Genomic DNA, 19,325 nt, shown 5'->3' on the forward strand with positions numbered 1-19,325 from the left:
ACCCTTCTGGGGTCTTTGATGGAACTGGAGAATAGATAGTTATAGTTTTCCTTAGTTATATAGAAAATAAAGTAAATATAAATATTATAGCTGTAATTCTTGCTTGATACCTGCTTTATTATATATAATTTTATTATGTTAAAGTTAAAACCTTCCTTTTTATTTGGACAGAAAAGGGGAGATGATGTAAGAAGTTCTTCTGTCTATGTGACATCAGGAACTTGGGTGCAACCTAGGGCAGTTAGTGTCAAAGGGTTGAGGTCTGTTGGGACCATGTAGATTTGAGCATCCTGTGCTGCCTTTCATGGCCATGGTGTCCTCTGGGCCTAGATTGTTGCCAGGGGCCATGCCTGGTTCCATGACTCTGCCATGGCTGCCATTGTGTTGATGTCCATGATTCCTTTTACCATCAAAAGCAGAATTGTTGTTCCTTCCTTTTTGTTTAAACAGAAAAGGGAAAATGATGATGGAAGTCCTTCTCTCTATGTGTTGCTTTTATTGGTTTATGAATAAGGAAACAGCTTCAGACCTATATAGAGGAACAGAGTTAGGCAGGGAAAAATAAGCAGAATTCTGGGAGAAAGGAGGTCGAGTCAGAGAGAAGCAATGGAGGTCCACTGAGACAGATAAAAGTCAGAACTTTAGCTGGTAAGCCATAGCCACATGGTGAGACACGAATTAATGGTGATGTTAATATATAAGAGTTATCTAGTTAGAAGCTAGAGCTAATGGACCAAGTAGTGATTTGATTAATATGTTTTCTGTGTGATTATTTTAGTTCTGGGCAGCTGGGACAAATAAGCAACTTTCTCATCTAACAAATTGGTACCAATGTGAAGGACTAAATCCATGTAAAACCTGAGAAAGTTTAAAAAGTAATCCGAGACACAAAAGAACAGAGGCAAACATTGTTTGGTAGCAACAATTTGTTGGCTGGGCTCTGTTTGCTGGAAACAAGGCACAGATCCTTTAAGAGAGGTTTTCTTGATTCAGCCATAGCAGGAAAAAAGCCACACCATTTTGAAATGCCTGCATTCTGGTCATGCTGCCAGGGCAAACTCTGACTGTTTCAAGCAGGAGTTCAGCTACAGAGTATTTGAATGGGGTTTGTGAGCAGCATGCTGCAGCTTGTTTGATGGCAACTTAGACCAATGTGTGCCTGCAAGTGGGGTGTGTATGACTCTCAGAGGCAACAAGCAGCTCTGCCATGCTGGACTGTGTAGTGCAAGCAGGAAATGCTGTATTTTCACTACCAATAGCACAGCTTAAATTTTTAAGAAGTGCTTAGCATTTTAAGTAGCATTCCTGGGCACTAAAGAATTACTGATATACAATAAGACAAAATCAGAAGAAAATGAGCACAAAATGTAAATAGTCTTGAGAGAGAGAGAGAAGAAAAACAGTATAGAGAGTTATAAAATGAATAAGGACAGTTATAAAAAAAAGTAAATGGTTTAAAATAAGTTAAAGTCTTTAAAGAGACAGAGTAAAGATGGAAAATTCACAGAGACTCTGGATTATGTATATTATTGTTATTTTTTTTGAATTTTTTGACTGTGAAGGAGCTAAGTACAGGGAGAAATTTCATTATATGGGCACTAGGCTAAACCAGCATGTATATTATAAAGGTATCTTGACTATAGAATTTGGGTCTAAGGATATGCTGCTTTGGAAAAGAGGTTCTTTTGTCTCCACAGAGGATAAGAACCTGTAGATTGCTTCCAGACTAATATGGCTTGATTAACCAACACACCCTCAAAGGTCAATGTGAATACACCCCTCAAAATACTTCATCCAATAAATAGCAAGAAGCAGTTTGGAGAGCAATAACTACACCTATATTCCCAAATATTGTTTATAAAATTTTGTTTATATTTACAGGGGGATATGCTATAGAAATGGATACTTTGCATTGGTTTGGATCTTGTCTATTGATACAAATTTAGGTCAACTCTGTTATATATGTATATTTCTGCTCTTGATTAAGGTATTGTATTTGTTCAGCTAATTTAAAAAATAAGTGTAATATATAATTAAGAAATAGAGGTTAATAGATAATCATCTATAATAGTCACACTTGTAGTCATGTTAGCTAGATTTTCTAGATGTACAGAGATGTATTTCAAAACCATATTATTCAAACCTTTCAAAGACTACAGAATATGGCATTTAAAATGTTTTAAGAACTTAGGACTTTTCATGACAGTGAGACACATCTGCTCCTGGCAGCAACAGTTACTTAAAGGAAGATGGACATTGAAGAGTCTTTTTCTCGAGTTTGCTAGCCATTCGGGCAAGAAACTGTTCTTGCCTGGACTGCTCAACTGGACATGCAGGACCCACAGAGAAATGACTGCTAAACTTGCCTAAAGGTGATGCAATCCTTCAGTGTTCCTGTTTCATGAAAGAGTTTGCCAAACATTGTGCTGGACACAGAAGAAAATGACTAACAAACTGCCAATATAGGTGAAACTGTCATTGAAACTTCCCACTTCATGGAAAAGTCTATTGGAATCTATGGGCCTGTGGGCGGAAGATGGTGCCCCAATGGTATAAAAAAAACTTTGTGTGATTGTACAGGTAGCAAGATGTCTCTGTCAATTCTAGAGTTTTAAAAGTTGCTTACAATGAACTTACTGTTTACTTAGGTAATATTCTATCCTTCTGGAGTCTTTGATGGAATTGAAGAGTAGATAGTAATAATATAGCTTTCCTTCATTATTATAAGAGATAAAGTAGATATAAATATTGTAACTGTAATTCTTGTTTGATACCTGTTTTGTTATATTTAATTGTGCTATATTAAAGTTAAAATCTTTCTTTTTTATTTATACAGAAAAGGGGAGATGATGTGGGATTTAACTCTGTATGCTATGAATACTATTAGTTAATACTACTTTGAGCCCATAGCAGAGCATGGCTTTAAGAGCTGGGTAGGGTAGATAAAACTGGATGCTGGGAAGAAAAAGGCGGAGTCAGAGAGAAGTCATGGAGCCAGTGCCTGAGATAGACATTTTGAAACTTTGCTGGTAGGCCATGACCTTGTAGTGATACACAGATTAATGGAGATGGGTTAAATTAATATGTAAGAGTTAGCCAATAGGAAGCTAGAGCTAATGGGCCAAGCAGTGATTTAAGTAATATGGTTTCTATGTGATTATTTCAGTTCTGGGTGGCTGGGACAAACAAGCGGCTCCCTTCTTACTATACCCCTCATTGACTGTACCAGTCTGGACAGCAGGCTCTGGTTCTCCTTAGAACAACACAGGAGCTGTCCCTGCTCATGCAGGTTTGGGTGAGCAAACCCTGAAACCCTTTGCTCCTTGTTCCTCACCCATCAAAACAGAGCTTAGCTGTGATTAGACCATGGATTTAGACAGAGTTCTTTGTACCAGCCCTGGCTCAGATGTCACCACAATTCTAGTTGGCAATGCATGTCACTCAAATGCCATGGACCCAATAGAAGCACGGCTCTTTTACCCCCATATGTCTCCAGGTGTGAGCCCAGATCCTGGGCTTCCACACTTAAACCAACATATTTCTAATCTTTGATTATTATGTCTTTACTGCAAAATAAAATCCATTATATTATTTTAAAAAGCATATATGTTTTCATATGATATCTCTCTTTATTTCACATAGTACATTTAAATGAGTATATTGATTTTGAAAGCAATCAATTAAAGTTAAGTATAAGAGTAATTGGATTTTTAGTGTTTATTTTATCCTAAATTAATTAAAGGTAAAGAAAATGTGAACTATCAAAGAATCTCTGACGACTACAGCCATTTTTTATGTTTTCTGTTAAAGCATTTTTGTGAAAGATACCAATGCTAGTAGCTACCTTTGAAATCAATATTATGGCCAGCAAGCATAGCTTAAGTTAATTTTCTCATTCAAGAATTATGCTTTATATTCATAGTTAAGTGAGAGGAAGAAATTATTTTTAAAATTTAAGTACATTTTTATATGATTAATTCACATGTTAATTAAAATTCTACTCATTTATATCCCAGATGAACTTTAAGGGAATGTTTTTCATGTTCCTGTTGAATATTCTGTCAAATCTTTCATTCTGATCCACAGTCAAGTGATGCTTCCAGTCTCCAATGGTACCTAATGGGAGAAGCACAGAATAGCACCAACATAAGTAGCAGTATTGGGGCAAGTCCACCCAACTCACTCTACTATCTACAGCTCACACTGTTCATCACTCTCAGGAAGGTTAGGTTGGCTATCTCTCCTCTCTTCACAGAAGAAACTTCCGAGTAGCAACCTAATAAATAGGTATCACTAGCTACTACCACTGAACTGTAGACAATTTTTACTCACTCAACTATCTACAGCTCACACTGTTCATCACTCTCAGGAAGGTTAGGTTGGCTATCTCTCCTCTCTTCACAGAAGAAACTTCCGAGTAGCAACCTAATAAATAGGTATCACTAGCTACTACCACTGAATTGTAGACAATTTTTAGAAAGAAAAAAAATCTTTTTTTTTTTTCTTTTTTCAAGACAGGGTTTCTTTGTGGTTTTGGAGCCTGTCCTGGAACTAGCTCTTGTAGACCAGGCTGGTCTCGAACTCACAGAAATCCGCCCGCCTCTGCCTCCCGAGTGCTGGGATTAAAGGCGTGCGCCACCACCGCCCGGCTTGCCGGTTGTGGTGGCGCACGCCGGTAGGATTTGCTGAAGGAGGCAGAGGCAGGAGGATCACGAGTTCGAGGCCAGCCTGGGCTACACAAGAAAAAAAATCTTAAAAGTTTAAAAAAAAATTAGAATTTTAAAAGTACATTTTACTATGTGTCAATCATTATACTAAGAAAACACTTAGATTTCAAGCACAGTATATTTCAAACACAGTCTTTTGAGGTATAAACTGTTTGGTTCTTCATTTTTAAACAGAAAAAAATGAGACCCAGAGGTTTTTAGCACATTAGGTCAAGGCTACATAGATCTTCAGAGTGGTTACTGTTGTTATTTTACTGAGTAGGAATTTGAAATGATCACTACACTAGTTAAAATGAAAACAGCCATTTGGGGTCCTTAGTTGTCTGAGAGGATGTTATTATTGTTTGCATTTGGAACCGATGGCGGGCTATCCGTGGAAGGGTCTTTTTTTTTTTGTGATGATTTCATTGGTTAATAAAGAAACTGTCTTGGCCCATTTGATAGGCCAGTTCTTAGGTGGGTGGAGTAGACAGAACAGAATGCTGGGAGGAAGTGAGGCAGTCGCCATGCCTCTCCCCTCTGGGTCAGAGGTGATGGAATTCCAGCCCAAGATGGACATAGGCTAGAATCTTCCTGGTAAGCCAAACCTCATGGTGCCACACAGATTATTAGAAATGGGTTAGTCAAGATGTGAAAGTTAGTCAAGAAGAGGCTGAAACTAATGGGCTAGGCAGTGTTTAAAAGAATACAATTTGTGTGTTGTTATTTCAGGTGTAAAACTAGCCATGTGGGAGCTAGGTAGGACGAAAAGCAGGCCTGCTCGTCTGCTTCTACATCATGGGTAATACATTAAGGCTTGCTGATGAATAAGATATGAGAATCAATGTTAAATGGCAGAAGAGACAAAATAAAGGAGTTCTTAAAATATAAAAACACAGAAAAATTTAAATATATGCTAATTCTCACAGCAATGATAAGTTAAAAAAGTATCAAGAGGGAGATATTCATTCTTACCCATATCTCTAAGTATATAAGGAGATCATAATAAGTTTATTGCCTGTTTACTTTATTTAATTCGTGTCAGATAAAGTTATTAAGACATCACTCTAATTTTTATGATGAAAAAAATCTCACACATGAGGAAGCAGCATTTTAAACTTTGTTTTCACTATAAGCAGACAGTGAGTTTATTTGTTCAGTATCCTAGGAAAATAGTAAATAATATTGTTCTTGTCTAAGGAGTGCATCACCATGACTGGAATCCTAGCTTTCAGGGAGCATGTGCAGTAGAGGCAGGAGGATTATGAATTTAAGGTAGCTATGGTTGCTCAGACCAAACTGAGAAACACACATTCTCTCTCTCTTAGAAACACACACACACACACACACACACACACACACCCAACAAAACAAAATAAAACCAAAATAAAGCACAAAACAAAAGAAACAACATCAAGAAAACAATAGCACAATATCAATTAGAGTCTTCTAACACATCTATTGCCTAGGACAAGCCTGCTGACACCTTTGAAAAATTGAGTTGTGTTGCCTAAAATGTAGGAAACTCATATTTATTTAGTAAGTGAAATTGTCAATTTTAACTAAAACTATTATAGAGCCTTCAGGTTCTCTGTTTTCTAAAATGCTTGATGCTTCCAAATGTCATTATCACCTGGAAAAATATTTTAGAAACAGATATTATTTCTCCAAAGTACATCAGGAAAACTCAACAGTTTTTTTTTGTTTGTTTTTGCCTCTACAGACTAGTACATTTCACCTTTGCGGAGGAATGTTCCCTGATCATTTCTTGTCCCAATTTCCTTTTTTATAATATCGTCATAATTTGCTCGTGGTTCAGATTTCATGTTCTGAAATGTAGCTTGTCTCACAACAGCATCCACATCTTCTTTACTCAGTTCTTTCTCCAGAAAACTGCAGATTTTCAGCACTGAGCCCCTGAGGTCCTGAAAATGTCATGGGTTAAGAAGTTACTGACCTTATAATGGGGGTGTGAGTTACAGCGCAGTGTGTAACATGAACAGCTAGAATTTACTTTTGGAATGCAAAGATTGTTCAACACATGAAAACATCATAGAAACAGGGTGTATTAAAACTGAAATTATTATTTATTGTAACGGATACAGAATAAACCGTTAATAAAACACAGCTTTTTTGAGACTCTGTAGTCTAAGCTGGCCTGGAATTCAGAATGAAGTCTATGCTGCTCTCAAAATTAGGCATGGTCTTCCTTTCGTAGTATCCTGTGGGCTGGGGTTAGAGGTAGCAGCTACTACTCCTGTCTCAATATCATCATAAAATAAAATAATCAGCAAATGAGCAGAAGAACTCAGGTATCTCCATTCATATCACTGTGCTTTCAATATTTTTGGCTAGAAACATACTTGGTTGAGAAGAATACGATCATTTTTATCTGATGTCTGCAATCAGTCAGATGTTACTACTTCCATTTAACATTTACTGGGAAATAATAGGCAGATAATTTCGTCAAGAAAAAGAAACATAGCGTCTAAATTACAGGCAAAGAAGTAAAACTTTCTCTGTAAAATGGACGGCAGTATGATCTCATATGTAACACAAAAACTAGGGAAAGCAAAGCATCTGCTAGAACAGTGAGATTTTACAAAGCTGTGAGATATAAATCAAATCAACACACAAGTATTAGTTGAAATTATAAATACAAGTGATGAGAAATGCTAAAGTAAGGTAAAAATACATGAAATTTGAAATGGTAGCATTAAAATCTTAGGAATAAATGGAGAAAATGTTAGTGACAGATCCATTGAAACCAACAAAACATCAATGAAAGAAAAAGAAACAGAAGCAAACAGAACAGCATCTTACAATTATGAATTGGAGGACAGTTTTTATTTATTTATTTTGTTTTATTTTATTTTTTTTTTTTTTGTGCTAGGATTTCTCTGAAGTTTTGGAGCCTGTCCTGGATCTCGCTCTGTAGACCAGGCTGGCCTTGAACTCACAGAGATACCTCACCTCTGCTTCCTGAGTGCTGGAATTAAAGTGTGCACCACCACTGCCCAGCTGAGGACAGTTATTTTAAAGATGCTATACAAAGTAATCCACAATTTCTATGTAGTCTGTAACAAAATTGCTGGTTTTTTCATTTTTGCAAAAAGAAAAGAAATCTGTGCAAAATTCATATGAAATTTTGACACCTCATAACAGCTAATTCTCTTCTTTCAACATGTGTGCCTCAAGGACTGCAGTTAGCTCATCAGGTCTGGCAGGAAACCCTTTACCTACTGAACCATCTCTACCCACATGAAGTATTTGAATGTCATGGTGATTCTAACAGTGTGGTTATGACTTGAATACAGAAATGCACCAACAGAACAGACTAGACTTCCCAGGAAATTATTTCTCATTTATAATGGATAAATAATTTTTAATATGGGCTACCAAGGACGTTAAGTGGGAAAGGTCATTCATTTCCACAATTGTTCTTGATAAATCAGATGTCCATAAACTGAATTCTCACCTTACAATGTATTTCAAACAAATGAAAATTGGCCAAACATAAAAGCAAGGGCCTAAACTATGATGCTCTTAGAGAGAGTTAAAGGGAATGATTTACCACACAGGATTTCACAGTTCTGTTCTGAATATCCCTCCACAGGTATAGAGACATGGAGAATGATTTACATCATGTAGGGTATATCTCTAGAAGTACAGACAGCAAGAAAAAACTTATTAAATTGATTATATTAAATTCAGTAATGCCCTTATAAAAAAGGACAGATTCAATGAAGTGAAAAGTTTACCTATAGAATTGGAGCTTCTAAAGAGTCTATACATTTACTACAAAAAAAAAACAGAGATGGTTTTACATCTGGGGACCAGATATTTAGGGCCCTGCTAAGATGACTTAAGTATATTAGTCTCCATCTTTCTGTGTGGTCATTTGAGGAAAAAACTTAGAGTGTTGTGGTTAATAAAATAATAGGATCCTACTGCTAAGTGATTTACACAAATGGCTTTGATGAACAATGACTGACTACAAAACCAAGAACAGAAAGAACATTCTAGAGAATATTGGGAGTTTTCTCTCTCTTTAAAAAATAATGATGTCAATTATAATTATGGGCATGATGTGTGAGTATAGTCAGTAGGTAAATCTTCACCTTTTTTTGTTTACTCACATTTAGCATTTTCACTTTTAAAGTCATGGTAGGGAATGATATTTCAAAGAAACTAATTTTGCTCCATTGCTGTGTTTTTAAAAAATAACTCTTAATGTCTCTTCATTACTTTGGGATTACAGAAATAATCATTAGCATGACCCACAGATCTTGCGCAGTCCTGACTCCAGTCTCACATACTAGTTTCTTGTTCCCTACCCAACACCTTTGATGTTCAAGTCCTTTTCTTACTTGGTTTTAAGTACTGTATTGCTTCAAATAATATTATTCTTGTGTTTTGCCTTTACCCATTTTCTTTTTGTGATTTTATATATATCAACTTGTAAATCCTGTGTTACATTTACCCCCAAGAAAAGCCATTATCTTTAGTTATACCAGAAAACTTCGTATGAATGCTGACATTATATTTGGCATTTCTTTAATAACTACACTTACTAGTCTAAAATCTCTAAAAGTTTAATAATCATACTGTGTCTGTGTGTGTGTGTGTGTGTGTGTGTGTACGCGTGTGCGTGCGTGTATGTATGTGAGCATGCATCGTGATTGCTGTTTGATGGGAGCTTGTGCCATGGTGCATGGGTGGAGCTCAGAAGATAAATTTAAGGAGTTATTTCTGGCCTTCCACCTTTATGTGAGGATTGAATTTGGGTTTTCAGGCACACATTGGAAGGCCCTTTATCCACTTTGCCCTGTCACCAGACAAGATACACTTATGGATTTTTTACTTTGGGTATTTGCTTTTTGACTGTTTGCCTTCCTTGTTAACTCATGGATTCTACAAAAAGATAAGTCCTTGTTTACTCTTGTTGTGCAGCCTGTCACAGAGAGGACATTCACTTATTTTTCATTAATTAATATGTCAATAAGTACCAGAATTTGGTGAACTTTAATTCTCTTTTCTTTGATTTATAGATACTGTTTAATTGTGAAAAGTCAAAAATTATTCTCCATATTCTCTGAGAGTTGCTCCAGATGAAGCAATTAAAATTTAAAATAATTGCCCACCCTAAAGTGGCTCCCTTAACTAAGAATTGTGGTTCCGTGCTCCCCTATCCACTCTTCCTTTATCCCAATCCTCCTGTTTCCCCAAGTCCCTCCCTCCTTCCCTTCTACCTTTTCTCTCCCCATCTCTTCTTACCCCTATCCCACCCCACTCCCAAGATCCCAATTTTCTCCCCGGCAATTTTGTCTACTTCCCTTAGTCAAGAGGATAACTATATGTTTTTCCTTGGGTTCACCTTCTTACTTAGCTTCTTTAGGTTCACCTATTGTAGACTCTGTGACCCTTGTTTATGGCTAGAAACCAATTATGAGTGAGTACATCCCATGTTCATCATTTTGGGTCTGGGATACCTCACTCAGGATAGTGTTTTCTATTTCCATCCATTTGCATGCAAAATTCGAGAAGTCATTGTTTTTTACCGCAGCGTAGTACTCTAGTGTGTATATATTCCATACTTTCTTCATCCATTCTTCCATTGAAGGGCATCTAGGTTGTTTCCAGATTCTGGCTATTACAAATAATACTGCTATGAACATAGTTGAACAAATGCTTTTGTCATATGATAGAGCATCTCTTGGGTATATTACCAGGGACAGAGACCCACACTGGAGCACTGGACTGAGCTCCCAAGGTCCCAATGAGGAGCAGAAGGAGGGAGAACATGAGCAAAGATGTCGGGACCACGAGGGGTGCACCCACCCACTGAGACAGTGGAGCTGATCTACTGGGAGCTCACCAAGGCCAGCTGGACTGTGACCGAAAAAGCATGGGATAAAACTGGACTCTCTGAACATGGCGAACAATGAGGGCTGATGAGACGCAAAGGACAATGGCAAGGGGTTTTGATCCTACTTAATGTGCTGGCTTTGTGGGAGCCTAGCCAGTTTGGATGTTCACCTTCCTAGAAATGGACGGAGGGGGGAGGACCTAGGATTTACCACAGGGCAGGGAACCCTGACTGCTCTTTGGACTGGAGAGGGAGGGGGAGAGGAGTGGGGGAAGGGGGAGAAGGGTGGGTGGAGGGGGAGAAGGGTGGGAGGAGGGGGAGGGAAATGGGAGGCTGGGAGGAGGAGGAAACTTGTTTTTTTTTCTCCTTTTCTCAATAAAAAAAAAGTTAAAAAAAGAAAAAAAAGTTAAAATAATTAAAAAATTATTTAAAAAAAACCAGAGAACTTGTCCCATCAGTCAAATTATTGTCTATGGCTCTAATTGTTCACATTTTATAGTAGATACAAGCCTCACTGCTGTTTGCTGGCCTTTAGTGGTGAGCATGGGAAATATAGTAAAGTGGGTTATTATGTCAGTTCTAGCCTCCCTGAGAATATAGCCAAGAGAAATGAAGTCACCATTCAAAACCTTACTGCTATCTAGTGTTACTGCTATACATCTTCAACTACAAGACATGGACTTGGCCTGATGTCCACCAACAGATGAAAGAGTAAAGAATTTATAATATACATCATATACAATAATAATATAAAATATTTTTCAGACATAAAAATGAAATAAAATTCTGTCATTTGCAGTAAAATGTATGAAATTAAGGACATCAGGTTAAGTTAATAAGCTAGACAATGAGACAAATTTCTTGTGTTCTCTTTAAAAACTTAAAAGTCAACCTTAAACGACTTTTAAGTGTTTTTGTGTTTAGCAGTAATTGGGGAAGGTCTGAGGGGCAAGAAAGGAATGCCAGAATGTGACAAGATAAGATCAATGCATATTCTATTCATGGACAAGAATATAACATCAAATTTCACTAATGAATGTAATTAACATGTGATGATAAAGTTTTTAATTATGGAAGCCATTTGTGCTGTGAAGTTTAGGGGTTACCTTTGATACATAAAAAGGGATCACAAACGATGACTTCAAAGGGAGAAGAGAGCACAGAAGAAGTCCAGTGAACGAGGCAGAGGCTGGACATTAGGAATGATCTCCAACAAAAAGCCCAAAGAAGAATTAAAGTATGAAGATATCTTGGAGAATATGCTTTTAATCAAGAGAAGTGCTGTGTAAAAGAAATCATTTAAAAATACAACTTACCTTCTTCATATCTTCATAGCTCAGGAACATAATATTGAAGTCATGTCTGTGTCCATACCAGCCTCTTATGTGGTCAAACCAATTGCTTCCTACTACTGGGAAGAAAAGTAACAAGTGAGAATGCCAAGCTGTGTGTCCATGTAGTGGACAACCAACTCTGAGCCTTTTTTTTTCTGGTTTGGAATTTTTAGAAATAAAATGGAGGGCCTGCGATGGAAATCTAGATCCCTATTTTTAAAATGTTTAATGGTTTGTGGGAATAATTACCTGACATTTATAGAAACCTGTCTATATAATGTTACTAAAGGAGTATGAAAGAAATAATAGAGAAATAAAGGGCCTGAGGCTGCAGGTGGCTTTAAGGCACACTGGTTCTTTTTCCTTCTTCTCCACAGAGGGCACACGTCTCTGTTTTCTCCTCTTGTTTACTGTCAACAACCGTCAGAATCTATCATCTTACAAACCAGCGAAATTCTGATTCCACGTGTGTTGTGCTGTGGGATAATGCTCTTGTATCCTGTAAAGATTTGTCACTTGTATTGGTTTAATAAAATGTTGATTGGCCAGTATCCAGGCAGGAAGTATAGGGGGAGTGCCCACACTAGGAGAATTCTGGGAAGAGGAAAGGCAGAGACAGTGGTCATCCAGAGAAAGCAAAATGAAAATGCTGCACTGAGAAAAGATACCAAGTCAAGTAGTTAAATATATAGAAGAATTATGGGTCAATTTAAGTTGTAATAGCTAGTTAATAATAAGCCTGATCTAATAGGCCAAGTGGTTTATGTAATTAATATAAACCTCTGTATTTTTTGGGGGGACTGAATGGACTATGGGACCATGTGGGACAGAAACTTCTGTCTACAGTGTTGAGCCTCTTTCCTTAATTAATCCACCTATGCAGTAGAATGAACAATTCCACTGTTGCGGTATAAGCCAAACACAGGCTCATGCAAAACATTCAACCACCCTCAGCATTTTCTCTGACAGAATGGATTATTCTACCTTTGCACTAGTTGAAAGTAATTGATAGAATATCTGTAAACCAAAATAATTTTTACATGATATGCCTTTGTAATCCTGGCAATCCTCAAATGGTGCATAAAGATAGAAAACCCAGTTGATAGCATACAGAGTTGACATACCATTGTCACTAGATATTAGTTCTTTTTGTTTTGTTTTTTGTTTGTCTGATATTGATTTTTCTTGTCTTTTATTTTGTTGTTGTTGTCGTTCTTTTAAAAAAGAAGTGCCTGGGTCCATTTCTTTAAGTTATGTTCTGTAAGTCTGAGAATTTGGCTTACTGTTACTTTTCGTGTGATTCATTTGATTCTGGGTTGATTAATTAATGCTTACCTTTTCCATGTAGAAATGTTTGCATAAATGTTTCTATAGTGTTTGAGGCTTCAAATATAACTATCCAATTTGAAAAATGAAAGTAGGAGGTCAAAACATCTTTAGGATTTCTGTAGATATAAAGAATCTGTAGATAGAATTATGGAATTATTTCTTTAAGCAAATCTTGGTTATGCTTATAAGTTTTTTAATACAATTTTATAATATTTGCTTCTGAAAATAAGTGTAATTATTTATTCTAGTCTTTGAACTGTACAAAGTCAAGTGGTTATTATTTATATTTTGGTGTTCCAGAGAATACTGTAATGAACAACCTTTCTCTATGGCATTTCATGTTTAAGAATGTAGCTCAAAAGGAGATCAAGATCATAATTGGTACACCCACTAAAACAGTCTACCTGAGCTAATGGTAACTCACCAACTCCAGCCCGATATGGAAGGAATAAGCATATGTCCAAACTAGTCCCATTCAGTGGAACTGACAGTTTTATGGGTGGGGCAGTCTGAGGGGCCTGTGGCAGTGGCACCAGGATTTATTTCTACTGCTTGTACTGGTTTTTTGGGAAGCTTTTCTCTTTGGATGGATACCTTGCTCAATCTAGATAGAGTAGGGAGGGCCTTTGGACTTTGCCCAAAGCAATGTACCTTGTCCTTTCTGAGTGAGCAGTGGTAAGTTGAGTGAATGGGAGGAGGGGAGGGTTTGGAGATAAAACAAGACTAATAATCATATTGGTATAACTAGTAATCTACTTATAATCTTCAAAAATGAGTTTTTCCTTCATATCTTTCAGAAAATTAATTTAAACATGAGTTAAGAGCATAAGTAGTATAAAAACTCACATAGAAATAATAATCTGTGGGCATCTGTCCACAACATTAAAACGTGGGTATCTACTGCAGGAGGAGGAGCTCATGCCAGCTGTGGCTACATGAAATACTCTCTTAAAAAAAGGAAATAATGTAAGTGAAGGAGGAAAAGAATAAGAAAGAAAAGCCCAAACTCAAAGAACATATCTCAATAAACCTCTTAAAGAAAGTAAAGAATACCATGAAAAAAACAATCAAACAAGTGAAGGAAATAGTTCAAGACTTGAAAATTCAAATAGAGGCAATAAAGAAAACAAAAAAATTGAGGAAATTTTAAATGTGGAAAATCAGGGTAAATGATCAGGAACTACAAATGCAAGCATAACCAACAGAATGAAAGAGATGGAAGAGAGAATCATGGGCATTGAATATAAAGTAGAGAAAATAGATTCATTGGTTAAAAAAGAAGTTTAATCCAACAAATTCTTATCACAAAATATCTAGGAAATCAACGACACCATGAAATGACCAAACCTAAAAATAATAGGGATTGAAGAAGGCGAATACCAGCTCAAAGTCACAGAAAATATTCAACAAAATCATGGAAAACTTTCCCACCCTAAAGAAGGAAATGCCTATGAAGGTACAAGAAACATACAGAACACCAATTACAATAGAACTCCCTAAAAGTCCTCTTGCCATATAGCAATCAAACCACTAAACATTCAGAATAAAGAAAGCATACTAAGAGCTGCCAAAAAAAAAAAAGGACAAGTAACATAAAATGCAAACCTATCAGAATTACACCTGACTTCTCAATAGAAATTCTGAAAGCTAGGTGGTCCTTGGCAGATGTTCTGCAGACACTAAGAGACCACAGATTCCAGCCCAGACAACTATACCCAGCAAAGCTCTCAATTACCATAGACAGAGAAAATATGATATTCTGCGACAAAACCAAATTTAGATAATAGTTATCCACAAATCCAGCCCCACAGAAAGTAACAGAAGAAAATATCCAGCCAAAGGAAGCTAGCTGTACCCACAAAAATCACAGGTAACAGGAAACCTCACACCAGCAAAATCCAATAGGAAGCACACATACACTACCACCACCACCACCAAAACCAAAATTGCTAACATTAGCAATTAGCAATTAACAATCACTAGTCATTAATATCTCTTAATATAGGTGGTCTCAATTCACTTATGAAAAAAGGCAGGCTATCAAAATGGATACAAAAACAGGACTCATCTATCTGCGGCAGACAAGAAACACATCTCAATCTCAAAGACAGAGATTGTCTCAGAGTAAGGGTTGGGAAAAGATTTTCCAAGCAAATGGACCGAAGAAACAAGCGAGTGTAACTATTCTAATAGCTAAGAAATAGATTTCAAAATAAAATTAATCGAAAGAGATGGAGAAGGACATTTCATATTCATCACAGGAAAAAATCCATCAAGATGAAGTCTCAATTATGAACACCTATGCCCCCCAAACAATGACACCCTCATTTGTAAAAAAAAAATCACTTCAGCTTAAATCACTCATCAAACCCCACACGCAAATATTGGGAAACTTCAATATTCCACTTTCACCACTGCACAAGTCTACTAGACAGAAGCTTAACAGAGAAATAAAGAAACTAACAGACGTCATGACTCAAATGGACTTACCAGACAGCTATAGAACATTCCACCACCAAATAAAAGAATATACTCTCTTCTCAGCACCTCATGGAGCCTTCTCTAAAATTTACCACATACACCATTGCAAAGCAAACCTCAGCAGATACAAAAAAAAAATTGCAATAGCCCCCTGTATTTTATCAGCTCACCATAACTTGTAGTTGGACTTCAACCACAATGCTAATTGTAGAAAGTCTACAAATTCATGGAAATTGAACAATGCTCAAATGAATCATCAATGGGTCAAGGAAGAAATAAAGAAAATTTAAAGACTTCCCAGAATTCAACAAAAATGAAAGCACAACATACCCAAACTTATGGGACAGTATGAATGCAGTACTAAGAGAAAAGTTTGTCTATTATGTTGATTTTCTGAAAGAACCGACTTTTTGTTTTATTGATTCTTCGTATTGTTCTCAGGAAGGTGTGATCTACTGGCTTCTGCTCTAACTTGACAAACTACTAATATTCTGTATTACCCTTCACCTCGGTTTCAATTAATATAGGATCATAACCTAGGAAATTAAATGCTTATACAGGAAAAAGCCTGAGTCACTAAAACTAGCTTCAGAGAGAAAAATTCTCACTTGGGCACCCTGCCGGAGTCAAAAGCAAAGTCCCAAGAAGAGATTCCTTTATTTCAACTAGCTAGATACTAATGAAAATCAAGCCTGCAGGGTAGTATAGCTACCAAGGCTATGTTCCCAGCCACTGTGGAACTTCACAGCCACACCTGCTCTGAGACATAAGGCACCTCCTTGTCAGTTTACTGGTTTCTTGTGACTCTGAAAACACATGGTTGATACTATTGTTATCTCCTATGGGATTGCTAACTTGTCTGTATGCCTATAAACAGAAAGTTTTGTAATCATTCTTCTTCTTCCTCTTCTTCCTCTTCTTCCTCTTCCTCCTCTTCCTCCTCCTCCTCCTCCTCTTCTTCTTCTTCTTCTTCTTCTTCTTCTTCTTCTTCTTCTTCTTCTTCTTCTTCTTCTTCTCACTGCTTCTTCATTCCAAGGAATAAAGAACATGTAGTAGTAAAGTACATGAGTTGATTTATTAGATTTACCCTCAGATCCAATTAGCCAGGCTTTTGCCTGCCATAGTGAGTCTTTCTGGATCCTACCAGGTTTAATGTGCTTAACCCCAAAATAAATCTCTATACAATAAGGAAGGTTCAACATATGAAAATCTGTCATTTTAATCTATCATATAAATAAACTACAAAAAACCCACAATCATCTCATTAGATGCTGAAAAAGCTTTCAACAAAACCCAATACCTCTTCATGATAAAGGTCTTTGAGAGATTAGGGTTACAAAGGACATACCTAAACATAATAAAGGCAACATACACCAAGCCAACAGCCACCATAAAACTAAATGAAGAGAAACTTAAAATGATTCTACTAAAATCAGGAAAAAGACAAGGCTGTCCACTTTCTCCATATCTGTTCAATATAGTACTTGAAGTTCTGATTATAGCAATAAAACAACAAAAGAAAACCAAGGGGAAATGTATTGGAAGGGAAGAAGTCAAACTTTCACTATTTGTAGATCATATGATAGTATACATAAGTGACCCCAAAAATTCCACCAGGGAACTGCTACAGCTGATAAACATCTCCAATAATGTGGAAGGACATAAGATTAACTAAAAAAAATCAGTGACCCTCTTATATACAAATGATAAATGGGCTGAGAAAGAAATAAGAGAAACATCACCCTTTAGAATAGCCACAGATAACATGAAATATCTTGGAGTAACCAAAGAAGTAAAAGATCTGTATGACAAGAACTTTAATAAGTTTTTAAGAAAGAAATTGAAGAATATATTAGAAAACAGAAAGTCAGAAAAAAAACCATGCTCTTGGTTACTTAGGATTAACATAGTAAAAAATACAATATTACCAAAAGCAATCTACAGATTCAATCCAATCACCATCAAAATCCCAACACAATTCTCCATGGAGCTTGAAAGAACAGTACTCACCTTCATATATATATATAAAAAAAACCCAAAATCTCAGGATAGCCTAAACAACCCTGTATACTAAAGGAACTTGTGGATGCATCACCATCCCTGACTTCAGGCTCTACTATAGAGCTACAGTATTAGAAACAGCTTGATACTGGCATAAAAACAGATGTGTGGATAAATGGAATCAAATTGAAGACCCTGACACTATTCCACACACCTATGAACATTTGAATTTTGACAAAGAAGCCAAAACTTTACAATGGAAAAAAGAAGGCATCTTTAACAAATGGTTCTGGCATAACTAGATGCTAACATATAGAAGAATACAAATAGACCCATATCTATAACATGTACAAAACTCAAGTCCAAATGAATCAAAGACCAAATCCATTTACACTGCACCTGATAGAAGAGAATATGAGAAATAGCCTTGAGCATATTGGCACAAGAGACCACTTTCTAAATATGAAGCCAGTAGCACAGACTCTGAGAAAAACAATCAATGTATGGGACCTACTGATACTGAGAATCTTCTCTAAACAAAACAGCAGCCTCCAGAATAGGAAAACACCACCAATTCCACATCTGACAGTTGATCTCCAATAAATGTAAAGAACTCAAGAAACTAGACACCAAATTACCAAACATTCCAATTAAAAATGGGGTACAGATTTAAACAGAATTCTCAACAGAAAAACCTTAAATGTCCAAAAGACACTTGCTCAACATGCTTAACCCTCAGGAAAATGCAAAGCAAAATGACTCAGAGATACCATCTTACACCTATCAGAATAGTTAAGACCATAAACACTGATGACTGCACATTATGCTAGAGATGATGTGGAGTAAGGCAAACACTCCTCTGTTGCTGGAGGGAATGAAAACTTATACAGCCACTTTGGAAATCACTATGGCATTTTCTTAGAATGTTTGGAATCAATCTACCTCAAGACCCGGTAATACCATTCTTGGGCATATACCCAAAGGATACACAATCATACTGCGAGGAAATTTGCTCAACTATGTTCAAAGCAGCATTATTTATAAGAGTCAGAACCTGGAAATAACTTAGATGTCCATCAATTGAAGAATGGATAAGGAAATTGTGTTATATTTTCACAATGGAGTATTAGTGGTAAAAAAAATAATGACATCTTGAAATTTGCAGGCAAATGGATGGTACTAGATAAAAATCGTCCTTAGTGAGGTAAGGTGTCCCAGGTCCAGAAATACAGACATGGTATGTAGTCACTCTTAAGTGGATATTAGATGTAATCAAAGGATAACAAAGTTATAATCCACAGCCCCAGAGACGCAAGCTAAAAAGGGGGACTTTAAGACGGACACACATGGAAAGAGCCAGGAAGGAAAATATTAAGATCTCTTGAGTAAATGGGGAGGAGGGTAAAAGGGAGGAGTTGGAGGATAAGAATATGATGAATCAACAAGACCAAGTTAGGAGAGAACAATGAGGAAGATATCTTGATAGAGGAAGTTAGGGAGAAGAAACCTGGTACTAGAAAAATTCGCAGGAATCCATGAGGACGACTCCATCCCAGTCTCCTAGTAATAGTGTCTGAAAGGGCCTTCTTCTTTATTCAGATTAAT

The 19,325-nt window shown here is 36.7% G+C and overlaps 1 protein-coding gene across 2 annotated transcripts in view; it reads right to left on the reverse strand.

Annotated features, from left to right (window-relative positions):
- Positions 1–3,553: 3,553 nt before the first annotated feature.
- Positions 3,554–19,325, reverse strand: part of LOC121449721 (amine sulfotransferase-like) — a 45,964-nt gene continuing 30,192 nt past the window's right edge. For both annotated transcript variants that reach the window (XM_041654374.1, XM_041654373.1), the window contains exons 4-7: positions 13,245–13,371; positions 11,892–11,986; positions 6,445–6,631; positions 3,554–4,116 (exon numbers count right to left, since the gene is read on the reverse strand). In XM_041654374.1, coding sequence (XP_041510308.1) covers positions 3,998–4,116; positions 6,445–6,631; positions 11,892–11,986; positions 13,245–13,371 — 528 coding nt within the window. In that variant the 3' untranslated portion in view covers positions 3,554–3,997. The remainder of the gene's footprint in view (positions 4,117–6,444; positions 6,632–11,891; positions 11,987–13,244; positions 13,372–19,325) is intronic.

The sequence above is a fragment of the Microtus oregoni genome, unplaced genomic scaffold (assembly GCF_018167655.1).
Source record: "Microtus oregoni isolate MIOR12 unplaced genomic scaffold, Mior012 000006F_ref0000085, whole genome shotgun sequence".
Lineage (NCBI taxonomy): Eukaryota > Metazoa > Chordata > Mammalia > Rodentia > Cricetidae > Microtus > Microtus oregoni.